The sequence below is a fragment of the Salmo salar genome, chromosome 11 (genome assembly GCF_965601325.2).
Source record: "Salmo salar chromosome 11, fSalSal1, whole genome shotgun sequence".
NCBI lineage: Eukaryota > Metazoa > Chordata > Actinopteri > Salmoniformes > Salmonidae > Salmo > Salmo salar.
In genome coordinates this window covers 117215513-117238234 of record NC_138301.1, presented here as the reverse complement: position 1 = coordinate 117238234, position 22722 = coordinate 117215513, and the positions used below count along the sequence as shown (strand labels likewise).

The 22722-nt window shown below is 47.0% G+C and overlaps 1 protein-coding gene across 1 annotated transcript in view; it reads right to left on the bottom strand.

Annotated features, from left to right (window-relative positions):
* The window catches only part of nbeaa (neurobeachin a), a 327572-nt gene that overhangs the window by 201365 nt on the left and 103485 nt on the right, over window positions 1-22722 (bottom strand). Inside the window, 4 exon segments of the mRNA XM_082958305.1 lie at window positions 6342-6468; window positions 14611-14732; window positions 15051-15146; window positions 17762-17862. Coding sequence (XP_082814431.1) covers window positions 6342-6468; window positions 14611-14732; window positions 15051-15146; window positions 17762-17862 — 446 coding nt within the window.

The following is a 22722-nucleotide window of genomic DNA, read 5'->3' as shown; positions in this document are numbered from 1 at the left end:
GCAGCAGGATAGTGCTGACTGTGTGTTTCAGGGATGAATGCTGGTGATTTATTAACTGTGTGTGTGAGGCAGCAGGATAGTGCTGACTGTGTGTTTCAGGGATGAATGCTGGTGATTTATTAACTGTGTCTGAGGCAGCAGGATAGTGCTGACTCTGTGTTTCAGGGATGAATGCTGGTGATTTATTAACTGTGTGTGAGGCAGCAGGATAGTGCTGACTGTGTGTTGCAGGGATGAATGCTGGTGATGTATTAACTGTGTGTGAGGCAGCAGGATAGTGCTGACTCTGTGTTTCAGGGATGAATGCTGGTGATTTATTAACTGTGTGTGAGGCAGCAGGATAGTGCTGACTCTGTGTTTCAGGGATGAATGCTGGTGATTTATTAACTGTGTGTGTGAGGCAGCAGGATAGTTCTGACTGTGTGTTTCAGGGATGAATGCTGGTGATTTATTAACTGTGTGTGTGAGGCAGCAGGATAGTGCTGACTGTGTTTCAGGGATGAATGCTGGTGATTTATTAACTGTGTGTGAGGCAGCAGGATAGTGCTGACTGTGTGTTTCAGGGATGAATGCTGGTGATTTATTAACTGTGTGTGTGAGGCAGCAGGATAGTGCTGACTGTGTGTTTCAGGGATGAATGCTGGTGATTTATTTACTGTGTGTGAGGCAGCAGGATAGTGCTGACTGTGTGTTTCAGGGATGAATGCTGGTGATTTATTAACTGTGTGTGTGAGGCAGCAGGATAGTGCTGACTGTGTGTTTCAGGGATGAATGCTGGTGATTTATTAACTGTGTGTGTGAGGCAGCAGGATAGTGCTGACTGGGTGTTTCAGGGATGAATGCTGGTGATTTATTAACTGTGTGTGAGGCAGCAGGATAGTGCTGACTGTGTACCAGGGATGAATGCTGGTGATTTATTAACTGTGTGTGTGAGGCAGCAGGATAGTGCTGACTCTGTGTTTCAGGGATGAATGCTGGTGATTTATTAACTGTGTGTGAGGCAGCAGGATAGTGCTGACTGTGTGTTTCAGGGATGAATGCTGGTGATTTATTAACTGTGTGTGAGGCAGCAGGATAGTGCTGACTGTGTGTTTCAGGGATGAATGCTGGTGATTTATTAACTGTGTGTGTGAGGCAGCAGGATAGTGCTGACTGTGTGTTTCAGGGATGAATGCTGGTGATTTATTAACTGTGTCTGAGGCAGCAGGATAGTGCTGACTCTGTGTTTCAGGGATGAATGCTGGTGATTAATTAACTGTGTGTGAGGCAGCAGGATAGTGCTGACTGTGTGTTGCAGGGATGAATGCTGGTGATGTATTAACTGTGTGTGAGGCAGCAGGATAGTGCTGACTCTGTGTTTCAGGGATTAATGCTGGTGATTTATTAACTGTGTGTGAGGCAGCAGGATAGTGCTGACTCTGTGTTTCAGGGATGAATGCTGGTGATTTATTAACTGTGTGTGAGGCAGCAGGATAGTGCTGACTGTGTGTTTCAGGGATGAATGATGGTGATTTATTAACTGTGTGTGAGGCAGCAGGATAGTGCTGACTCTGTGTTTCAGGGATGAATGCTGGTGATTTATTAACTGTGTGTGAGGCAGCAGGATAGTGCTGACTGTGTGTTTCAGGGATGAATGCTGGTGATTTATTAACTGTGTGTGTGAGGCAGCAGGATAGTGCTGACTGTGTGTTTCAGGGATGAATGCTGGTGATTTATTAACTGTGTGTGTGAGGCAGCAGGATAGTGCTGACTCTGTGTTTCAGGGATGAATGCTGGTGATTTATTAACTGTGTGTGTGAGGCAGAAGGATAGTGCTGACTCTGTGTTTCAGGGATGAATGCTGGTGATTTATTAACTGTGTGTGAGGCAGCAGGATAGTGCTGACTGTGTGTTTCAGGAATGAATGCTGGTGATTTATTAACCGTGTGTAAGGCAGCAGGATAGTGCTGACTGTGTGTTTCAGGGATGAATGCTGGTGATTTATTAACTGTGTGTGAGACAGCAGGATAGTGCTGATTGTGTGTTTCAGGGATGAATGCTGGTGATTTATTAACTGTGTGTGTGAGGCAGCAGGATAGTGCTGACTCTGTGTTTCAGGGATGAATGCTGGTGATTTATTAACTGTGTGTGAGGCAGCAGGATAGTGCTGACTCTGTGTTTCAGGGATGAATGCTGGTGATTTATTAACTGTGTGTGAGGCAGCAGGATAGTGGTGACTGTGTGTTTCAGGGATGATGCTGGTGATTTATTAACTGTGCGTGAGGCAGCAGGATAGTGCTGACTGTGTGTTTCAGGGATGAATGCTGGTGATTTATTAACTGTGTGTGTGAGGCAGCAGGATAGTTCTGACTGTGTTTCAGGGATGAATGCTGGCGATTTATTAACTGTGTGTGAGGCAGCAGGATAGTGCTGACTGTGTGTTTCAGGGATGAATGCTGGTGATTTATTAACTGTGTGTGAGGATAGTTCTGACTGTGTTTCAGGGATGAATGCTGGCGATTTATTAACTGTGTGTGAGGCAGCAGGATAGTGCTGACTCTGTGTTTCAGGGATGAATGCTGGTGATTTATTAACTGTGCGTGAGGCAGCAGGATAGTGCTGACTCTGTGTTTCAGGGATGAATGCTGGTGATTTATTAACTGTGTGTGAGGCAGCAGGATAGTGCTGACTGTGTGTTTCAGGGATGAATGCTGGTGATTTATTAACTGTGTGTGTGAGGCAGCAGGATAGTGCTGACTGTGTTTCAGGGATGAATGCTGGTGATTTATTAACTGTGTCTGAGGCAGCAGGATAGTGCTGACTCTGTGTTTCAGGGATGAATGCTGGTGATTTATTAACTGTGTGTGAGGCAGCAGGATAGTGCTGACTGTGTGTTGCAGGGATGAATGCTGGTGATGTATTAACTGTGTGTGAGGCAGCAGGATAGTGCTGACTCTGTGTTTCAGGGATGAATGCTGGTGATTTATTAACTGTGTGTGAGGCAGCAGGATAGTGCTGACTCTGTGTTTCAGGGATGAATGCTGGTGATTTATTAACTGTGTGTGTGAGGCAGCAGGATAGTTCTGACTGTGTGTTTCAGGGATGAATGCTGGTGATTTATTAACTGTGTGTGTGAGGCAGCAGGATAGTGCTGACTGTGTTTCAGGGATGAATGCTGGTGATTTATTAACTGTGTGTGAGGCAGCAGGATAGTGCTGACTGTGTGTTTCAGGGATGAATGCTGGTGATTTATTAACTGTGTGTGTGAGGCAGCAGGATAGTGCTGACTGTGTGTTTCAGGGATGAATGCTGGTGATTTATTTACTGTGTGTGAGGCAGCAGGATAGTGCTGACTGTGTTTCAGGGATGAATGCTGGTGATTTATTAACTGTGTGTGTGAGGCAGCAGGATAGTGCTGACTGGATGTTTCAGGGATGAATGCTGGTGATTTATTAACTGTGTGTGAGGCAGCAGGATAGTGCTGACTGTGTTTCAGGGATGAATGCTGGTGATTTATTAACTGTGTGTGTGAGGCAGCAGGATAGTGCTGACTGTGTGTTGCAGGGATGAATGCTGGTGATTTATTAACTGTGTGTGAGGCAGCAGGATAGCGCTGACTGTGTGTTTCAGGGATGAATGCTGGTGATTTATTAACTGTGTCTGAGGCAGCAGGATAGTGCTGACTCTGTGTTTCAGGGATGAATGCTGGTGATTAATTAACTGTGTGTGAGGCAGCAGGATAGTGCTGACTGTGTGTTGCAGGGATGAATGCTGGTGATGTATTAACTGTGTGTGAGGCAGCAGGATAGTGCTGACTCTGTGTTTCAGGGATGAATGCTGGTGATTTATTAACTGTGTGTGAGGCAGCAGGATAGTGCTGACTCTGTGTTTCAGGGATGAATGCTGGTGATTTATTAACTGTGTCTGAGGCAGCAGGATAGTGCTGACTGTGTGTTTCAGGGATGAATGCTGGTGATTTATTAACTGTGTGTGAGGCAGCAGGATAGTGCTGACTGTGTGTTGCAGGGATGAATGCTGGTGATGTATTAACTGTGTGTGAGGCAGCAGGATAGTGCTGACTCTGTGTTTCAGGGATGAATGCTGGTGATTTATTAACTGTGTGTGAGGCAGCAGGATAGTGCTGACTGTGTGTTTCAGGGATGAATGCTGGTGATTTATTAACTGTGTGTGTGAGGCAGCAGGATAGTGCTGACTGTGTGTTTCAGGGATGAATGCTGGTGATTTATTAACTGTGTGTGAGGCAGCAGGATAGTGCTGACTGTGTGTTGCAGGGATGAATGCTGGTGATGTATTAACTGTGTGTGAGGCAGCAGGATAGTGCTGACTCTGTGTTTCAGGGATGAATGCTGGTGATTTATTAACTGTGTGTGAGGCAGCAGGATAGTGCTGACTGTGTGTTTCAGGGATGAATGCTGGTGATTTATTAACTGTGTGTGTGAGGCAGCAGGATAGTGCTGACTGTGTGTTTCAGGGATGAATGCTGGTGATTTATTTACTGTGTGTGAGGCAGCAGGATAGTGCTGACTGTGTTTCAGGGATGAATGCTGGTGATTTATTAACTGTGTGTGTGAGGCAGCAGGATAGTGCTGACTGGGTGTTTCAGGGATGAATGCTGGTGATTTATTAACTGTGTGTGAGGCAGCAGGATAGTGCTGACTGTGTTTCAGGGATGAATGCTGGTGATTTATTAACTGTGTGTGTGAGGCAGCAGGATAGTGCTGACTGTGTGTTGCAGGGATGAATGCTGGTGATTTATTAACTGTGTGTGAGGCAGCAGGATAGCGCTGACTGTGTGTTTCAGGGATGAATGCTGGTGATTTATTAACTGTGTCTGAGGCAGCAGGATAGTGCTGACTCTGTGTTTCAGGGATGAATGCTGGTGATTAATTAACTGTGTGTGAGGCAGCAGGATAGTGCTTACTGTGTGTTGCAGGGATGAATGCTGGTGATGTATTAACTGTGTGTGAGGCAGCAGGATAGTGCTGACTCTGTGTTTCAGGGATGAATGCTGGTGATTTATTAACTGTGTGTGAGGCAGCAGGATAGTGCTGACTCTGTGTTTCAGGGATGAATGCTGGTGATTTATTAACTGTGTCTGAGGCAGCAGGATAGTGCTGACTGTGTGTTTCAGGGATAAATTCTGGTGATTTATTAACTGTGTGTGAGGCAGCAGGATAGTGCTGACTGTGTGTTGCAGGGATGAATGCTGGTGATGTATTAACTGTGTGTGAGGCAGCAGGATAGTGCTGACTCTGTGTTTCAGGGATGAATGCTGGTGATTTATTAACTGTGTGTGAGGCAGCAGGATAGTGCTGACTCTGTGTTTCAGGGATGAATGCTGGTGATTTATTAACTGTGTGTGTGAGGCAGCAGGATAGTTCTGACTGTGTGTTTCAGGGATGAATGCTGGTGATTTATTAACTGTGTGTGTGAGGCAGCAGGATAGTGCTGACTGTGTTTCAGGGATGAATGCTGGTGATTTATTAACTGTGTGTGAGGCAGCAGGATAGTGCTGACTGTGTGTTTCAGGGATGAATGCTGGTGATTTATTAACTGTGTGTGAGGCAGCAGGATAGTGCTGACTGTGTGTTTCAGGGATGAATGCTGGTGATTTATTAACTGTGTGTGTGAGGCAGCAGGATAGTGCTGACTGTGTTTCAGGGATGAATGCTGGTGATTTATTAACTGTGTGTGAGGCAGCAGGATAGTGCTGACTGTGTTTCAGGGATGAATGCTGGTGATTTATTAACTGTGTGTGAGGCAGCAGGATAGTGCTGACTGTGTGTTTCAGGGATGAATGCTGGTGATTTATTAACTGTGTGTGTGAGGCAGCAAGATAGTGCTGACTGTGTGTTTCAGGGATGAATGCTGGTGATTTATTAACTGTGTGTGAGGCAGCAGGATAGTGCTGACTGTGTGTTTCAGGGATGAATGCTGGTGATTTATTAAATGTGTGTGTGAGGCAGCAGGATAGTGCTGACTGTGTGTTTCAGGGATGAATGCTGGTGATTTATTTACTGTGTGTGAGGCAGCAGGATAGTGCTGACTCTGTGTTTCAGGGTCAGTGTTCATCTCTTAATTGACAGATCTTAACTTCAGTCAGCCTGTATCCGAAAATGGACCCTATTTGGGAAACACTGGTCAATTTGGGAAACACTGGGCTGCTACCACTAAATCAATGTGTGTGTGTGTGTGCGTGTGTTTGCGCGTGTGTGTGTGTGTGTGTTTGCGCGTGTGTGTGTGTGTGTGTGTGTGTGTGTGTGTGTGTGTGTGTGTGTGTGTGTGTGTGTGTGTGTGTGTGTGTGTGTGTGTGTGTGTGTATGTGTGTGTGCAGTACGTACCTTGCGGGGTTGAAAGTCGTACTTCACACAGTGCTGGAAGCCTTTCCCCTTGGACTTTAGTGACGTCACGATCAGACAGTTCCCCACAAAGTGAGCCGAGTAACCAATACCTTTACTGGTTCGAAAACTACGGGGGAGAGGAGAGGAGAGGAGAGGAGAGGAGAGGAGAGGAGAGGAGAGGAGAGGAGAGGAGAGGAGAGGAGAGGAGAGGAGAGGAGAGGAGAGGAGAGGAGAGGAGAGGAGAGGGGTAAACCCCACCATTATACGTGATGTAATAGCATGCAGGTGAGCTCAACGAAGTCTCTTTGTCCAATCGTTTCCAACCTCCCCAAAACATAAAACATATTCTCATCCCTGAAGCTTTCAGATCACACAAGAGGTCCCGTTTCAACACCCCAAAACCAGTATCAGCCCCCGGCTAGATCTGAAGGTCAAGTCAAACAGGCCTACATCTAAATGTGTGTGAAGTGACGGCCTGATATGTATACAGCCAGTGAGTTGCTGTGTTATCTCTATCTCCAGGGTGGTGTGGAGGCCCATGTCAGACAGGGAGCTATTAGGGGCGGTGGGAGAAAGGTGATAAGGCTCTGGGTTATCAGTCAGGCCACAGCAGGGTCTCCTTCCATCCACACCCTCCTCCTCTCTCTCTCCTCTCTCTCTTCTCCTCTCTCTCTCCTCCTCTCTCTCCTCCTCTCTCTTCTCCTCTCTCTCTTCTCTCTCTCCTCCTTTCTCTCTCCTCCTCTCTCTCCACCTCTCTCTCTTCTCCTCTCTCTCCTCCTCTCTCTCTTCTCCTCACACTCTCCTCTCCTCTCTCTCTCCTCCTCTCTCTCTTCTCCTCTCTCTCTCCTCCTCTCTCTCTCTCTCCTCTCTCTCTCTCCTCCTCTCTCCTCTCTCTCTTCTCCTCTCTCTCTCCTCCTTTCTCTCTCCTCCTCTCTCTTCTCCTCTCTCTCTTCTCTCTCTCCTCCTTTCTCTCTCCTCCTCTCTCTCTCCTCCTCTCTCTCTCTCTCCTCTCCTCACTCTCCTCTCCTCTCTCTCTCCTCCTCTCTCTCTTCTCCTCACTCCTCCTCCTCTCTCTCTCCTCCTCTCTCTCTTCTCCTCTCTCTCTCCTCCTCTCTCTCTCTCTCCTCTCTCTCCTCCTCTCTCTCTTCTCCTCTCTCTCTCCTCCTCTCTCTCTCCTCCTCTCTCTCTCTCCTCCTCTCTCTCTCCTCCTCTCTCTCTCTCTCTCCTCTCTCTCTCCTCCTCTCTCTCTCTCTCCTCTCTCTCTTCTCCTCACTCTCCTCTCCTCTCTCTCTCCTCCTCTCTCTCTTCTCCTCACTCTCTCCTCTCCTCTCTCTCTCCTCCTCTCTCTCTTCTCCTCTCTCCTCCTCTCTCTCTCCTCCTCTCTCTCTCTCCTCCTCTCTCTCTCTCTCTCCTCTCTCTCCTCCTCTCTCTCTTCTCCTCTCTCTCCTCCTCTCTCTCTCCTCCTCTCTCTCTTCTCCTCTCTCTCCTCCTTTCTCTCTCCTCCTCTCTCCACCTCTCTCTCTTCTCCTCTCTCTCTCCTCCTCTCTCTCATCTCCTCACTCTCTCCTCTCCTTTCTCTCTTCTCCTCTCTCTCTCCTCCTCTCTCTCTCTCTCTCTCTCTCTCCTCTCTCTCTCTCTCCTCCTCTCTCTCTCCTCCTCTCTCTCCTTCTCTCTCTCTCATCCTCTCTCTCTCCTCCTCTCTCTCTTCTCCCCTCTCTCTTCTCCTCTCAGTTCCCACACAAAATGTTCTCTTTTCGGCTCTCGGAGAACTCAGCTGTCACCATGACAACGGGTAGTTACCAGGGAGACAGGATTACATGCGTGACGCGATCAGGGCTCATCCCCTGTGATGATGTCATCCCGAGCAGGTAAATCAGGTAATGATGGGATACGGTAGTTGAATAAAAGCAGCTTTTACAGGATGTTGTGTTATCACAACCAAATTAAAATAGTATTTGTCACAAAATGACCTGGATTGACCTGGATTACAGTTAAGATTACATTAAATGTACATAGTGCAAGTAATCAATGATATTCAAGATTCTGCACAGATTATTACAGCAATTGTGAAGATTTCCACACAAAGGTTTGAATCCTAAGCAACCTGCATACATATTGTTTGAAGTACAATAGACCAACATAGCTACTGTAGCAGGTCAAAGCTGTGTGCTGGAAAACTTTAGAAGAGCATGGGTGAAGTAGGAATTGTAGTGCTCATCTGAATTTCCTTTAGAGAGAGAGGAGAGAGAGAGTACTGAGTACACTATAAACCAGGCCTGGGCAACTCCAGTCCTCGGGGGGCTGATTGTGTGTCACCCCCCCCATCCCTAGCAAACACACCTGATATAAACTATTATCATTCTAACCTGAAGATAATGATTAGGTGGTTATTGGAGTCAGGTGTGTTAACTGGGGAAAAACTGTGACACCAATCAGACTGGAGTTGTCCAGGCCTGTTCTAGAGAGATAGATCTAGATGTTCTAGAGAGAGATAGATCTAGACGTCCTAGAGAGATAGATCTAGATGTTACAGAGAGAAATAGATCAAGACATCCTAGAGAGATAGATCTAGATGTTCTAGAGAGAAATAGATCTAGACATTCTAGAGAGATAGATCTAGATGTTCTAGAGAGAGATAGATATAGCTGCTCTAGAGAGAGACCGATCTAGATGTTTTAGAGAGAGATAGATCTAGATGTTCTATAGAGAAATAGATCTAGATGTTCTAGAGAGAAATGGATCTAGATGTTCTAGAGAGATAGATATATATGTTCTAGAGAGAGATAGATCTATATGTTCTAGAGATATATAGATCTAGATGACCCAGAGAGAGATAGATCTAGATGTTCTAGAGAGAGATATACCTAGATGTTCTAGAGAGAGATAGATCTAGATGTTCTAGAGAGAAATAAATCTAGACGTTTTAGAGAGGTATATCTAGATGTTTTAGAGAGATAGGCATGCTATAAAGGGAATAGGGTGATATTTAGGATAGAGATATACAACAGTGCATTTAGAAAGTTTTCAGACCCCTTGACTTTTTCCACATTATGTTACAGCCTTATTCTAAAATGGATGAAATCGTCAAGGAGATGCCCAAGGAACCGATGGTTACTCTGACAGAGCTCCAGAGTTCCTCTGTGAAGATGGGAGAACCTTCCAAAAGGACAACCATCTCTGCAGCACTCCACCAATCAGGCCTTTATGGTAGAGTGGCCAGACGGAAACCGCTCCTCAGTAAAAGGCACAGACCAAGATTGAACTCTTTGCCCTGAATGCCAAGCGTCACGTCTGGAGGAAACATGGCACCATCCCTACGGTGAAGCATGGTGGTGGCAGCATCATGCTGTGGGGATGTTTTTCAGCGTTAGGGACTGGGAAACTAGTCAGGATCGAGGGAAAGATGAATGGAGCAAAGTACAGAGAGATCCTTGATGAAAACCTGCTCCAGAGCGCTCAGGACGTCAGACTGGGGTGTAAGTTCACCTTCCAACAGCACAACGACCCTAAGCACACAGCCAAGACAACGCAGGAGTGGCTTCGGGACAAGTCTCTGAACGTCTTTGAGTGGCCCAGCAAGAGCCCGGACTTGAACCCGATCGAACATCTCTGGAGAGACCTGAAAATAACTGTGCAGCGACGCTCCCCATCCAACCTGACAGAGCTTGAGAGGATCTGCAGAGAAGAATGGGAGAAACTCCCTGAATACAGGTGTGCCAAGCTTGTAGCATCATACCCAAGAAGACTCAAGGCTGTAATCGCTGCCAAAGTTGCTTCAACAAAGTACTGAATAAAGGGTCTGAATACTTATGTAAATGTTATATTTCAGTTTTTATTTTTAATAAATTAGCAATATTTTCCAAAAAACATTATGGGGTAATGTGTGTAGATTGATAAGGAGAAAAAAACTATTAAATCCATTTTAGAATAAGGCTGTAACGTAACAAAATGTGGAAAAGTAAAGGGGTCTGAAGACAGTCTGAATGCTCTGTATGCATCTATATCTCTGGTCACATCACTCTCAGGGTGCAGGCAAGGCCTGTTGTCTGATCAATCATTTTCAGTAGGAGGACAGATCCACACCCTGTAAGAATGTGGCACGTTCACCCTAATCTCACCCTTCCCTTCCCAAGGGTAACGGCTACTGCTCGCGTCGTCTCACAGCGTTGTCTCACACTCTCTCCCTCCCTCTCCCAATGTCTCTCCCCACATGAACAAATACTATAGTATACAATGGTATAAATACTGTAGTATACTGTATACTGTAGTACAACCCAGTAAAAGAACTGTAACTTTTTTCATTACAAATCCTAGACAGATTGTTCAGCACTTCTGCTCTGGTCTATAACCTGTAGGGAACACAGTATGGTCTATACTTGGCCTGTAGGGAACACAGTATGGTCTATACTTGGCATGTAGGGAACACAGTATGGTCTATACTTGGCATGTAGGGAACACAGTATGGTCTATACTTGGCCTGTAGGGAACACAGTATGGTCTATACTTGGCATGTAGGGAACACAGTATGGTCTATACTTGGCATGTAGGGAACACAGTATGGTCTGTACTTGGCATGTAGGGAACACACTATGGTCTATACTTGGCAAGTAGGGAACACCGTATGGTCTATACTTGGCATGTAGGGAACACACTATGGTCTATACTTGGCATGTAGGGAACACAGTATGGTCTATAACCTGTAGGGAACACAGTATGGTCTATACTTGGCATGTAGGGAACACAGTATGGTCTATACTTGGCATGTAGGGAACACAGTATGGTCTATACTTGGCATGTAGGGAACACAGTATGGTCTATACTTGGCACGTAGGGAACACAGTATGGTCTATACTTGGTATGTAGGGAACACAGTATGGTCTATACTTGGCAAGTAGGGAACACAGTATGGTCTATACTTGGCATGTAGGGAACACAGTATGGTCTATACTTGGCATGTAGGGAACACAGTATGGTCTATAACCAGTAGGGAACACAGTATGGTCTATACTTGGCATGTAGGGAACACAGTATGGTCTATACTTGGTATATAGGGAACACAGTATGGTCTATACTTGGCAAGTAGGGAACACAGTATGGTCTATACTTGGCATGTAGGGAACACAGTATGGTCTATACTTGGCATGTAGGGAACACAGTATGGTCTATACTTGGCATGTAGGGAACACAGTATGGTCTATACTTGGCATGTAGGGAACACAGTATGGTCTATAACCTGTAGGGAACACAGTATGGTCTATAACCTGTAGGGAACACAGTATGGTCTATACTTGGCCTGTAGGGAACACAGTATGGTCTATACTTGGCATGTAGGGAACACAGTATGGTCTATACTTGGCATGTAGGGAACACAGTATGGTCTATACTTGGCATGTAGGGAACACAGTATGGTCTGTACTTGGCATGTAGGGAACACACTATGGTCTATACTTGGCAAGTAGGGAACACAGTATGGTCTATACTTGGCATGTAGGGAACACACTATGGTCTATACTTGGCATGTAGGGAACACAGTATGGTCTATAACCTGTAGGGAACACAGTATGGTCTATACTTGGCATGTAGGGAACACAGTATGGTCTATACTTGGCATGTAGGGAACACAGTATGGTCTATACTTGGCATGTAGGGAACACAGTATGGTCTATACTTGGCACGTAGGGAACACAGTATGGTCTATACTTGGTATGTAGGGAACACAGTATGGTCTATACTTGGCAAGTAGGGAACACAGTATGGTCTATACTTGGCATGTAGGGAACACAGTATGGTCTATACTTGGCATGTAGGGAACACAGTATGGTCTATAACCAGTAGGGAACACAGTATGGTCTATACTTGGCATGTAGGGAACACAGTATGGTCTTATACTTGGTATATAGGGAACACAGTATGGTCTATACTTGGCAAGTAGGGAACACAGTATGGTCTATACTTGGCATGTAGGGAACACAGTATGGTCTATACTTGGCATGTAGGGAACACAGTATGGTCTATACTTGGTATGTAGGGAACACAGTATGGTCTATACTTGGCATGTAGGGAACACAGTATGGTCTATACTTGGCATGTAGGGAACACAGTATGGTCTATAACCTGTAGGGAACACAGTATGGTCTATAACCTGTAGGGAACACAGTATGGTCTATACTTGGCATGTAGGGAACACAGTATGGTCTATAACCTGTAGGGAACACAGTATGGTCTATACTTGGCATGTAGGGAACACACTATGGTCTATACTTGGCAAGTAGGGAACACAGTATGGTCTATACTTGGCATGTAGGGAACACACTATGGTCTATACTTGGCATGTAGGGAACACAGTATGGTCTATAACCTGTAGGGAACACAGTATGGTCTATACTTGGCATGTAGGGAACACAGTATGGTCTATACTTGGCATGTAGGGAACACAGTATGGTCTATACTTGGCATGTAGGGAACACAGTATGGTCTATACTTGGCATGTAGGGAACACAGTATGGTCTATACTTGGTATGTAGGGAACACAGTATGGTCTATACTTGGCAAGTAGGGAGCACAGTATGGTCTATACTTGGCATGTAGGGAACACAGTATGTTCTATAACCTGTAGGGAACACAGTATGGTCTATACTTGGCATGTAGGGAACACAGTATGGTCTATACTTGGTATGTAGGGAACACAGTATGGTCTATACTTGGCATGTAGGGAACACAGTATGGTCTATACTTGGCATGTAGGGAACACAGTATGGTCTATACTTGGCATGTAGGGAACACAGTATGGTCTATACTTGGCCTGTAGGGAACACAGTATGGTCTATACTTGGCATGTAGGGAACACAGTATGGTCTATACTTGCCTGTAGGGAACACAGTATGGTCTATACTTGGCATGTAGGGAACACAGTATGGTCTATACTTGGTATGTAGGGAACACAGTATGGTCTATACTTGGCATGTAGGGAACACAGTATGGTCTATACTTGGCATGTAGGGAACACAGTATGGTCTATACTTGGCATGTAGGGAACACAGTATGGTCTATACTTGGTATGTAGGGAACACAGTATGGTCTATACTTGGCATGTAGGGAACACAGTATGGTCTATAACCTGTAGGGAACACAGTATGGTCTATACTTGGCATGTAGGGAACACAGTATGGTCTATAACCTGTAGGGAACACAGTATGGTCTATAACCTGTAGGGAACACAGTATGGTCTATACTTGGCATGTAGGGAACACAGTATGGTCTATACTTGGTATGTAGGGAACACAGTATGGTCTATAACCTGTAGGGAACACAGTATGGTCTATACTTGGCATATAGGGAACACAGTATGGTCTATACTTGGCATGTAGGGAACACAGTATGGTCTATACTTGACATGTAGGGAACACAGTATGGTCTATACTTGGCATGTAGGGAACACAGTATGGTCTATAACCTGTAGGGAACACAGTATGGTCTATACTTGGCATGTAGGGAACACAGTATGGTCTATACTTGGCATGTAGGGAACACAGTATGGTCTATACTTGGTATGTAGGGAACACAGTATGGTCTATAACCTGTAGGGAACACAGTATGGTCTATACTTGGCATGTAGGGAACACAGTATGGTCTATACTTGGCATGTAGGGAACACAGTATGGTCTATACTTGGCAAGTAGGGAACACAGTATGGTCTATACTTGGCATGTAGGGAACACAGTATGGTCTATACTTGGCATGTAGGGAACACTTATGGGTGGCTGAAATTGGTATATGGGGGAGGGGAATGGGCATATGCTAATTAAATACTGTAGTATTTACTATTCTTCTGTATAATGCAACATTCTATAGTAAGTACTACACATGATCGAGGGATACTACACTGTGTAGTATAGTATTCTACAGTATACTACAGTTAACTATATAATTCTATAGTAAGGACTGTAGCATTATTTAATGTGGGTCTCTCTCTCTGACTCTCTCTCTCTCTCTCTGACTCTCTCTCTCTCTCTCTCTCTCTGTCTGACTCTCTCTCTCTCTCTCTCTGACTCTCTCTCTCTCTGACTCGCTCTCTCTCTCTCTCTGACTCTCTCTCTCTCTCTGACTCTCTCTCTCTCTGACTCTCTCTCTCTCTCTCTCTCTCTGACTCTCTCTCTCTCTTTCTCTGTCTGTCTCTCTATCTTTGTCTCTGTCTCTCTCTCTGTCTCTCTCTGTCACTCTCTCCCCCCTCGCTCTTTCTCTCTCTCCATCTCTATCCCCCTTTCCTCACCAGTAGAGGTATGGTTTGTCCTTGTCTACGTTGATGTTGTTGAGGGGATCTTGTCTGAACCAGGTGTTGAGAGTGAAGCCGTTCTGGTAAGGCCACTTAGCGATGGGCGGCAACGCTATGGCCTGGGGGAGGAGACAGAACACAGCATTAGCCAATCACAATCACACACCGAAACCTATCAAGTCAAAGCAAAAACAATGTTTCTAAAATGATAAGTATTTCAGAGGGTGAAAAGAGGGCAGATAATTCAACACAGATCATTATTGTAAGGAGGAGAGAATACAGGTGTGTGTGTGTGTGTGTGTGTGTGTGTGTGTGTGTGTGTGTGTGTGTGTCTGTGTGTGTGTGTCTGTGTGTGTGTGTGTGTGTGTGTGTGTGTGTGTGTGTGTGTGTGTGTGTGTGTGTGTGTGTGTGTGTGTGTGTGTGTGTGTGTGTCTTACCGCTGCACTGCGACCAGGGAAGTTGAAGAAGGTGTCTGGACCGTGTCTTTGAGGCATCTGGTTCAACACAGACAACAACTTGATAGAATGTCTGGGCTGGAGGAGGAGAGGAGAGAGGGATGAGAAGAGGGAGGAGAGGACAGGGAGGAGAGAAGGAGAGGAGAGGAGAGAGAATTAGAAGAGGGGAGGGAGAAGGAGGAGAGGAGAGGAGAGAGAAGAAGAAGAGGGGAGGGAGAAGGAGGAGAGGACAGGGAGGAGAGGAGAGAGAAGAGGAGATGGAGAAGGAGGAAGTTAGATGAATCAGGAGGTAGTGACTCTCCTAACCATCACAGACATTGAGGGAGGATAGGAGGACACCACAGGGAGACCACTACCACAACCCTATTGGATAAATGGAGGGGGAGGAATGGGGGGGAGGAATGGAGGGAGAGGAATGGAGGGGAAGGAATGGAGGGGGAGGAATGGGGGGGAGGAATGGAGGGGGAGGAATGGGTGGGAGAAATGGAGGGGGAGGAATGGAGGGGTGAGATGGAGGGGGAGGAATGGAGGGGTGAGATGGAGGGGGAGGAATGGAGGGGGAGGAATGGGGGGGGGGAATGGAGGGGGAGGAATGGAGGGGTGAGATGGAGGGGGAGGAATGGAGGGGTGAGATGGAGGGGGAGGAATGGAGGGGTGAGATGGAGGGGGAGGAATGGAGGGGTGAGATGGAGGGGGAGGATTGGAGGGGTGAGATGGAGGGGGGAGGAATGGAGGGGTGAGATGGAGGGGGAGGAATGGAGGGGGAGGGGGAGGAATGGAGGGGGAGGAATGGAGGGGGAGGCATGGAGGGGTGAGATGGAGGGGGAGGAATGGAGGGGTGAGATGGAGGGGGGAGGAATGGAGGGGTGAGATGGAGGGGGAGGAATGGAGGGGGAGGAATGGAGGGGGGAGAAATGGAGGGGGAGGAATGGAGGGGGAGGAATGGAGGGGGGAGGAATGGAGGGGGAGGAATGGGCTTCCAGGGGTAAGAGCTGTGTTGTTGCTGCATACAGGATATCATGGTCTGGGGAGGGGGAGAAGGAGGGGAGAGGAGGATGGAGAGAGAGAGAGGTGACAATGTGAAGAACGCTAGGTGCATTGAGAGGGAGGGATGGAAGGGGATCATGCACAGAAAGAAGATGACTGATGATCATGATGGTTGGTGCCAAGCGGGTCTGGGTAGTGGGGACAGGGATGTAGCGGGATGGAGAAATGGAGGAGGGGAGGAAAGGGGGAGGACAGGAGGAGGAATGTTGGTGTAGACACTAGATGTTTGTCTGGGTTGGTTATGGACCACAGGGAGAAGTACGAACCTGAGGAGTCAGCACAAGCTGCCCCTGTATCCATCTCTCCATCCCTCCTGCTCTGTCCCTCCCCCTGTATCCATCTCTCCATCCCTCCTGCTCTGTCCCTCCTCCCCCCTGTATCCATCTCTCCATCCCTCCTGCTCTGTCCCTCCCCCTGTATCCATCTCTCCATCCCTTCTGCTCTGTCCCTCCTCCCCCTGTATCCATCTCTCCATCCCTCCTGCTCTGTCCCTCCCCCTGTATCCATCTCTCCATCCCTCCTGCTCTGTCCCTCCTCCCCCTGTATCTGTCCCTCCTCCCCCTGTATCCATCTCTCCATCCCTTCTGCTCTGTCCCTCCTCCCCCTGTATCCATCTCTCCATCCCTCCTTCTGCTCTGTCCCTCCTCCCCCTGTATCCATCTCTCCATCCCTCCTTCTCTGTCCCTTCTCCCCCTGTATCCATCTCTCCATCCCTTCTGCTCTGTCCCTCCTCCCCCTGTATCCATCTCTCCATCCCTTCTGCTCTGTCCCTCCTCCCCCTGTATCCATCTCTCCATCCCTCCTTCTGCTCTGTTCCTCCTCCCCCTGTATCCATCTCTCCATCCCTCCTTCTCTGTCCCTTCTCCCCCTGTATCCATCTCTCCATCCCTTCTGCTCTGTCCCTCCCCCTGTATCCATCTCTCCATCCCTCCTGCTCTGTCCCTCCTCCCCCTGTATCCATCTCTCCATCCCTCCTTCTCTGTCCCTTCTCCCCCTGTATCCATCTCTCCATCCCTCCTTCTGCTCTGTCCCTCCTCCCCCTGTATCCATCTCTCCATCCCCCCTGTTCTGTCCCTTCTCCCCCTGTATCCATCTCTCCATCCCTCCTGCTCTGTCCCTCCCCCTGTATCCATCTCTCCATCCCTCCTTCTGCTCTGTCCCTCCTCCCCCTGTATCCATCTCTCCATCCCTCCTTCTGCTCTGTCCCTCCTCCCCCTGTATCCATCTCTCCATCCCTTCTGCTCTGTCCCTCCTCCCCCTGTATCCATCTCTCCATCCCTCCTTCTGCTCTGTCCCTTCTCCCCCTGTATCCATCTCTCCATCCCTCCTTCTGCTCTGTCCCTTCTCCCCCTGTATCCATCTCTCCATCCCTCCTTCTGCTCTGTCCCTCCTCCCCCTGTATCCATCTCTCCATCCCTCCTTCTCTGTCCCTCCTCCCCCTGTATCCATCTCTCCATCCCTCCTTCTACTCTGTCCCTTCTCCCCCTGTATCCATCTCTCCATGCCACCTCTTATCAGCCCTCACACACAGCCCTTCACATCTAACTTCTACCCTGTCTTACCTATCCTGTCTAACCCACCCTGTCTAACCCATCCTGTCTAACCCATCCTGTCTAACCCACCCTGTGTCCCCCAGGTATACTCACCCAGATACTGTTGTCTCCCCTCAGCATACTGAATAGAAGCTTCAGCTCCTTCACTGTTATACTGTAGCTGGCCATCACCCCCAGCATATCCACTAGCAGATCTAGAGAGAGAGACAGAGAGACAGAGAGAGAGACGAGAGAGACGAGAGAGAGACATAGAGAGAGAGACGAGAGCGAGAGAGAGAGACAGAGAGAGAGAGATGAGAGAGTGAGAGACGAGAGAGAGAGACGAGAGAGTGAGAGACAGAGAGAGACGAAAGAAAGAGAGAGAGAGAGACAGAGAGAGATGAGAGAGTGAGAGACAGAGAGAGAGAGAGAGAGAGAGAGAGAGAGACAGAGACAGAGAGAGATGAGAGAGACGAGAGAGTGAGAGAGAGACAGAGAGAGACAGAGAGAGACAGAGAGAGACGACAGAGAGAGACAAGAGAGACAGAGAGAAATGAGAGAGTGAGAGACAGAGAGACAGAGACAGATAGAGTGAGACGAGAGACAGAGAGAGGCAGAGAGAGAGAGACAGAGAGTGACGAGACAGAGAGACAAAGAGAGATGTGAGAGACAGAGAGAGATGAGAGAGAGAGACAGAGAGAGAGAGTGAGAGAGAGAGATGAGAGAGAGAGAGAGAGAAAGAGAGAGACAGAGAGAGACAGAGAGAGATGACAGAGAGAGACAGAGAGACAGATAGTGAGACGAGAGACAGAGAGAGACAGAGAAAGAGAGACAGAGAGAGTGAGACAGAGAGAGACAGAGAGAGTGAGACAGAGAAAGGAGAGGTGAGACAATGCTAGAGTGTGCCGATGACGAGTCAGTGTTTGGCAGACAGCGTTGTTGCTGACTGTGTTAAGAGCAGTGGTGAGTAGCCTATCACATGCCTGGAGACACCACTGTGAGGTCATCAGGAAGGGACAGGCTGTTATACTGGGACGCGTCCAAAATGGCACCCTTAAAATATTGGTCAAAAGTAGTGCACTAAATAGAGAATAAAGTGACATTTGGGACGCAGCCCTGCTGAATAAGATGGCGCGGGAGAACAAGACTGCCGGTTTACGTACTCCTAATCAATAGTTTTTTTTTGGTTTGTTTCTTTGCGTTGTTTGTAACTTTTTTTTTCTTTGACTTATTTTGTATATAATGTTGCTGCTACCGTCTCTTATGACCGAAAATAACTTCTGGGCATCAGAACTGCGATTACTCACCACAGACTGGCAAAATCATTTTTTTCCTTTAACGAGTCTGACGAGCCCGAAGTGAATGATATACTGCTTTCCCGGGAACAGGCTCAGATCCCGTCATGTACGTGAAGAGGAGGCGGAGAAAAAGGGTCCAGAGGGCGGGCTGCCTTCAGAGAATTCGTAGGCGATCAAATAAACCCCCACTTCCTTCCATTCTGCTAGAAAACGTGCAATCTTTGGAAAATAAAATCAATGACGTACGCGGAAGATTAAACTACCAACGGAACATTAAAAACTGTAACATCTTATGCTTCACTGAGTCGTGGCTGAACAACGACATTATCAACATACAGCTGGCTGGTTATACGCTGCACCGGCAGGATAGAACAGCGGCGTCTGGTAAGTCAAGGGGCGGCAGGCTGTGTATTTTTGTAAATAACAGCTGGTGCACGATATCTACAATAGTCTCGAGGTTTTGCTCACCTGAGGTAGAGTATCGCATGATAAGCTTTAGACCACACTATCTACCTAGAGTGTTTTCATCTGTATTTTTCGTAGCTGTCTACATACCACCACAGACTGATGCTGGCACTAAGACAGCACTGAATTCTGCCATAAGCAAACAGGAAAACGCTCATCCAGAGGCAGCGCTCCTAGTAGCCGGTGTCATGACTGGCCTGTTCGGGTCAGGTTAACGTGGACCATAATCCTACAGAGATATCTCTCACACACCCCAGCTGGGGATCGAGAGGTATGGAGGTTGGGAGTTTTATGACACCTGCCCATTGTAAATCTTAAATCTACACCTCCAGCCTCTTAACTAGTTAAATCCAGACCTCCAGCCTCTTAACTAGTTAAATCCAGACCTCCAGTCTCTTAACTAGTTACATCTACACCTCCAGCCTCTTAACTAGTTAAATCCAGACCTCCAGCCTCTTAACTAGTTAAATCCAGACCTCCAGCCTCTTAACTAGTTAAATCTACACCTCCAGCCTCTTAACTAGTTAAATCCAGACCTCCAGCCTCGTAACTAGTTAAATCTAGACCTCCAGCCTCTTAACTAGTTAAACCCAGACCTCCAGCCTCTTAACTAGTTAAATCCAGACCTCCAGCCTCTTAACTAGTTAAATCCAGACCTCCAGCCTCTTAACTAGTTAAATCCAGACCTCCAGCCTCTTAACTAGTTAAATCCAGACCTCCAGCATCTTAACTATTTAAACCCAGACCTCCAGCCTCTTAACTAGTTAAACCCAGACCTCCAGCCTCTTAACTAGTTAAATCCAGACCTCCAGCCTCTTAACTAGTTAAATCCAGATCTCCAGCCTGGTCCTAAAGGTGGAAACGCCCAATTCTGACCCGAGGGTATAAAACATCTGAGTTAAGAATTAACATTATGACTAGGTGATCACGAGCTGCAGCCAAGGTCTGATTAGTTGTAACCCCAAAACGCAACACGAGGTTGAAGAAGACAAAGGAACCTTTTAACAATCAATGCTACGGATGAGTAGCTGTGTCTAAGAGGGTGAATTCAAGCAGGACCACCCGGTTACCACTCTCCAAGGAATCGTGTGTCTACACTGCTTTCATTCCCACGCTGGAACCACCTATATGGCTGATTAGCCGTCCTCAGAAGACCCCTCTTTCAGACCGAGGGAAACAGACCACTAAGAGAAAGGACAGTTACATCGTGAGGACAAACAGAGAGTCACACCCGATAACCGAAGATGTGCCGTCATCAGAGAAGAGGTCGGAACCCGGTCCACGAAGAGACACCTCATCGGAGACATCCGACACGTAATTACATCATTATATTATGACCCATAAGAGCAGCAGTTCTGGGCAAGGTTAGGGTTAAACTCAGCATAGTTTACAAATGTACCCAAGTGTACTTTTCTCTCGTGCACTCATATTGTGTTGGTCCGCTAGGGACCTGTTTCATTGTACTAAGCTCTAATCAATAGCCTAGTCTGTGTGTTTGTGTATCTTATATTATAATTTCAGCTTGTTAGTAAATAAATAATCAACACAATTGGTGTGGTACGGACTTATTTAGTGAGACTCGGGTTTGTGCAGATTCCCGGATTATGCGACATTCAGAATGAGACTGTAGAGGAAATGAATTCATTAGTGACTGTTGTAAAATCGATATTCTGAAATTCTTTGAGTACATTTGGGAAATAGAAACTCAATAAAGCCAAAACGTTCCCACGGTGCCCCAGGTTACTGAGTTAATAATTACCTGTTTAATTTAATCACGTAATTATAAACAGTTAATCATTCGATGAACAGCAGTCGTCACGTTAATCAATACAACGTTAAGACACCGGAAACTTCAATGCAGGGAAACTTAAATCCATCTTAGCAAATTTCTATCAGTATGTTAAATGTGCAAACTCTGGACCACCTTTACTCCACACACAGAGACGCATACAAAGCTCTCCATTGCCCTCCATTTGGCAAATCTGACCATAATTATATCCTCCTGATTCCTGCTTACAAGCAAAAATCAAAGCAGGAAGCACCAGTGACTCGATCAATAAATAAGTGGTCAGATGAAGCAGATGCTAAGCTACAGGACTGTCTTGCTAGCACAGACTGGAATATGTTCCGGGATTCTTCCGATGGCATTGAGGAGTATACCACCTCAGTCATTGCTTCATCAATAAGTGCATCGATGACGTCGTCCCCACAGTGACTGTACGTACATACCCCAACCAGAAGCCATAGATTACAGGCAACATCCGAACTGAGCTAAAGGCTAGAGCTTCCCCTTTCAAGGAGCTGAACTCTAATCCGGAAGCTTATAAGAAATCCCACTATGCCTTACGACGAACAATCAAACAGGCAAAGAGTCAATACAGGACTAAGATCGAATCGTACTATGCCGGCTCTGACGCTCGTTGGATGTGGCAGGGCTTGCAAACTATTACAGACTACAAAGGAAGCACAGCCAAGAGCTGCCCAGTTACACAAGCCTACCAGGCGAGCTAAACTACTTCTATGCAGGCTTCGAGGCAAATAACACCTAAACATGCATGAGAGCACCATCAGTTCCGGAAGACTGTGTGATCACGCTCTCCGCAGCCGATGTGAGTAAGACATTTAAACAGGTCAACATTTACAAGGCCGCAGGGCCAGATGGATTACCAGGACGTGTACTGCGAGCATGCGCTGACCAACTGGCAAGTGTCTTCACTGACATTTTCAACTTCTCCCTGGCTGAGTCTGTCATACCAACATGTTTCAAGCAGACCACCCTAGTCCCTGTGCCCAAGAACACTAAGGTAATCTGGCTAAATGACTACCGACCCGTAGCATTCATGTCTGTAGCCATGAAGTGCTTTGAAAGGCTGGTCAACACCATTATCCCAGAAAACCTAGACCTACCTCAATTTGCATGCCGCCCAAACAGATCCACAGATGATGCAATCTCTATTGCACTACACACTGCCCTTTCCACCTGGACAAAAGGAACACCTATGTGAGAATACTGTTCATTGACTACAGCTCAGCGTTCAACACCATACTGCACTCAAAGCTCATCAGTAAGCTAAGGACCCTGGAACTAAACACCTCCCACTGCAACTGGATCCTGGACTTCCTGACGGGCCGCCCCCAGGTGGTAAAGGTAGGTAATAACACATCCGCCATGCTGATCCTCAACACAGAGGACTTTGGGGATGCGTGCTTAGTCCCCTCCTGTACTCCCTGTTCACTCATGACTGCACGGCCAGGCACGACTCCAACACCATCATTAAGTTTGTCGATGACACAACAGTAGTAGGCCTGATC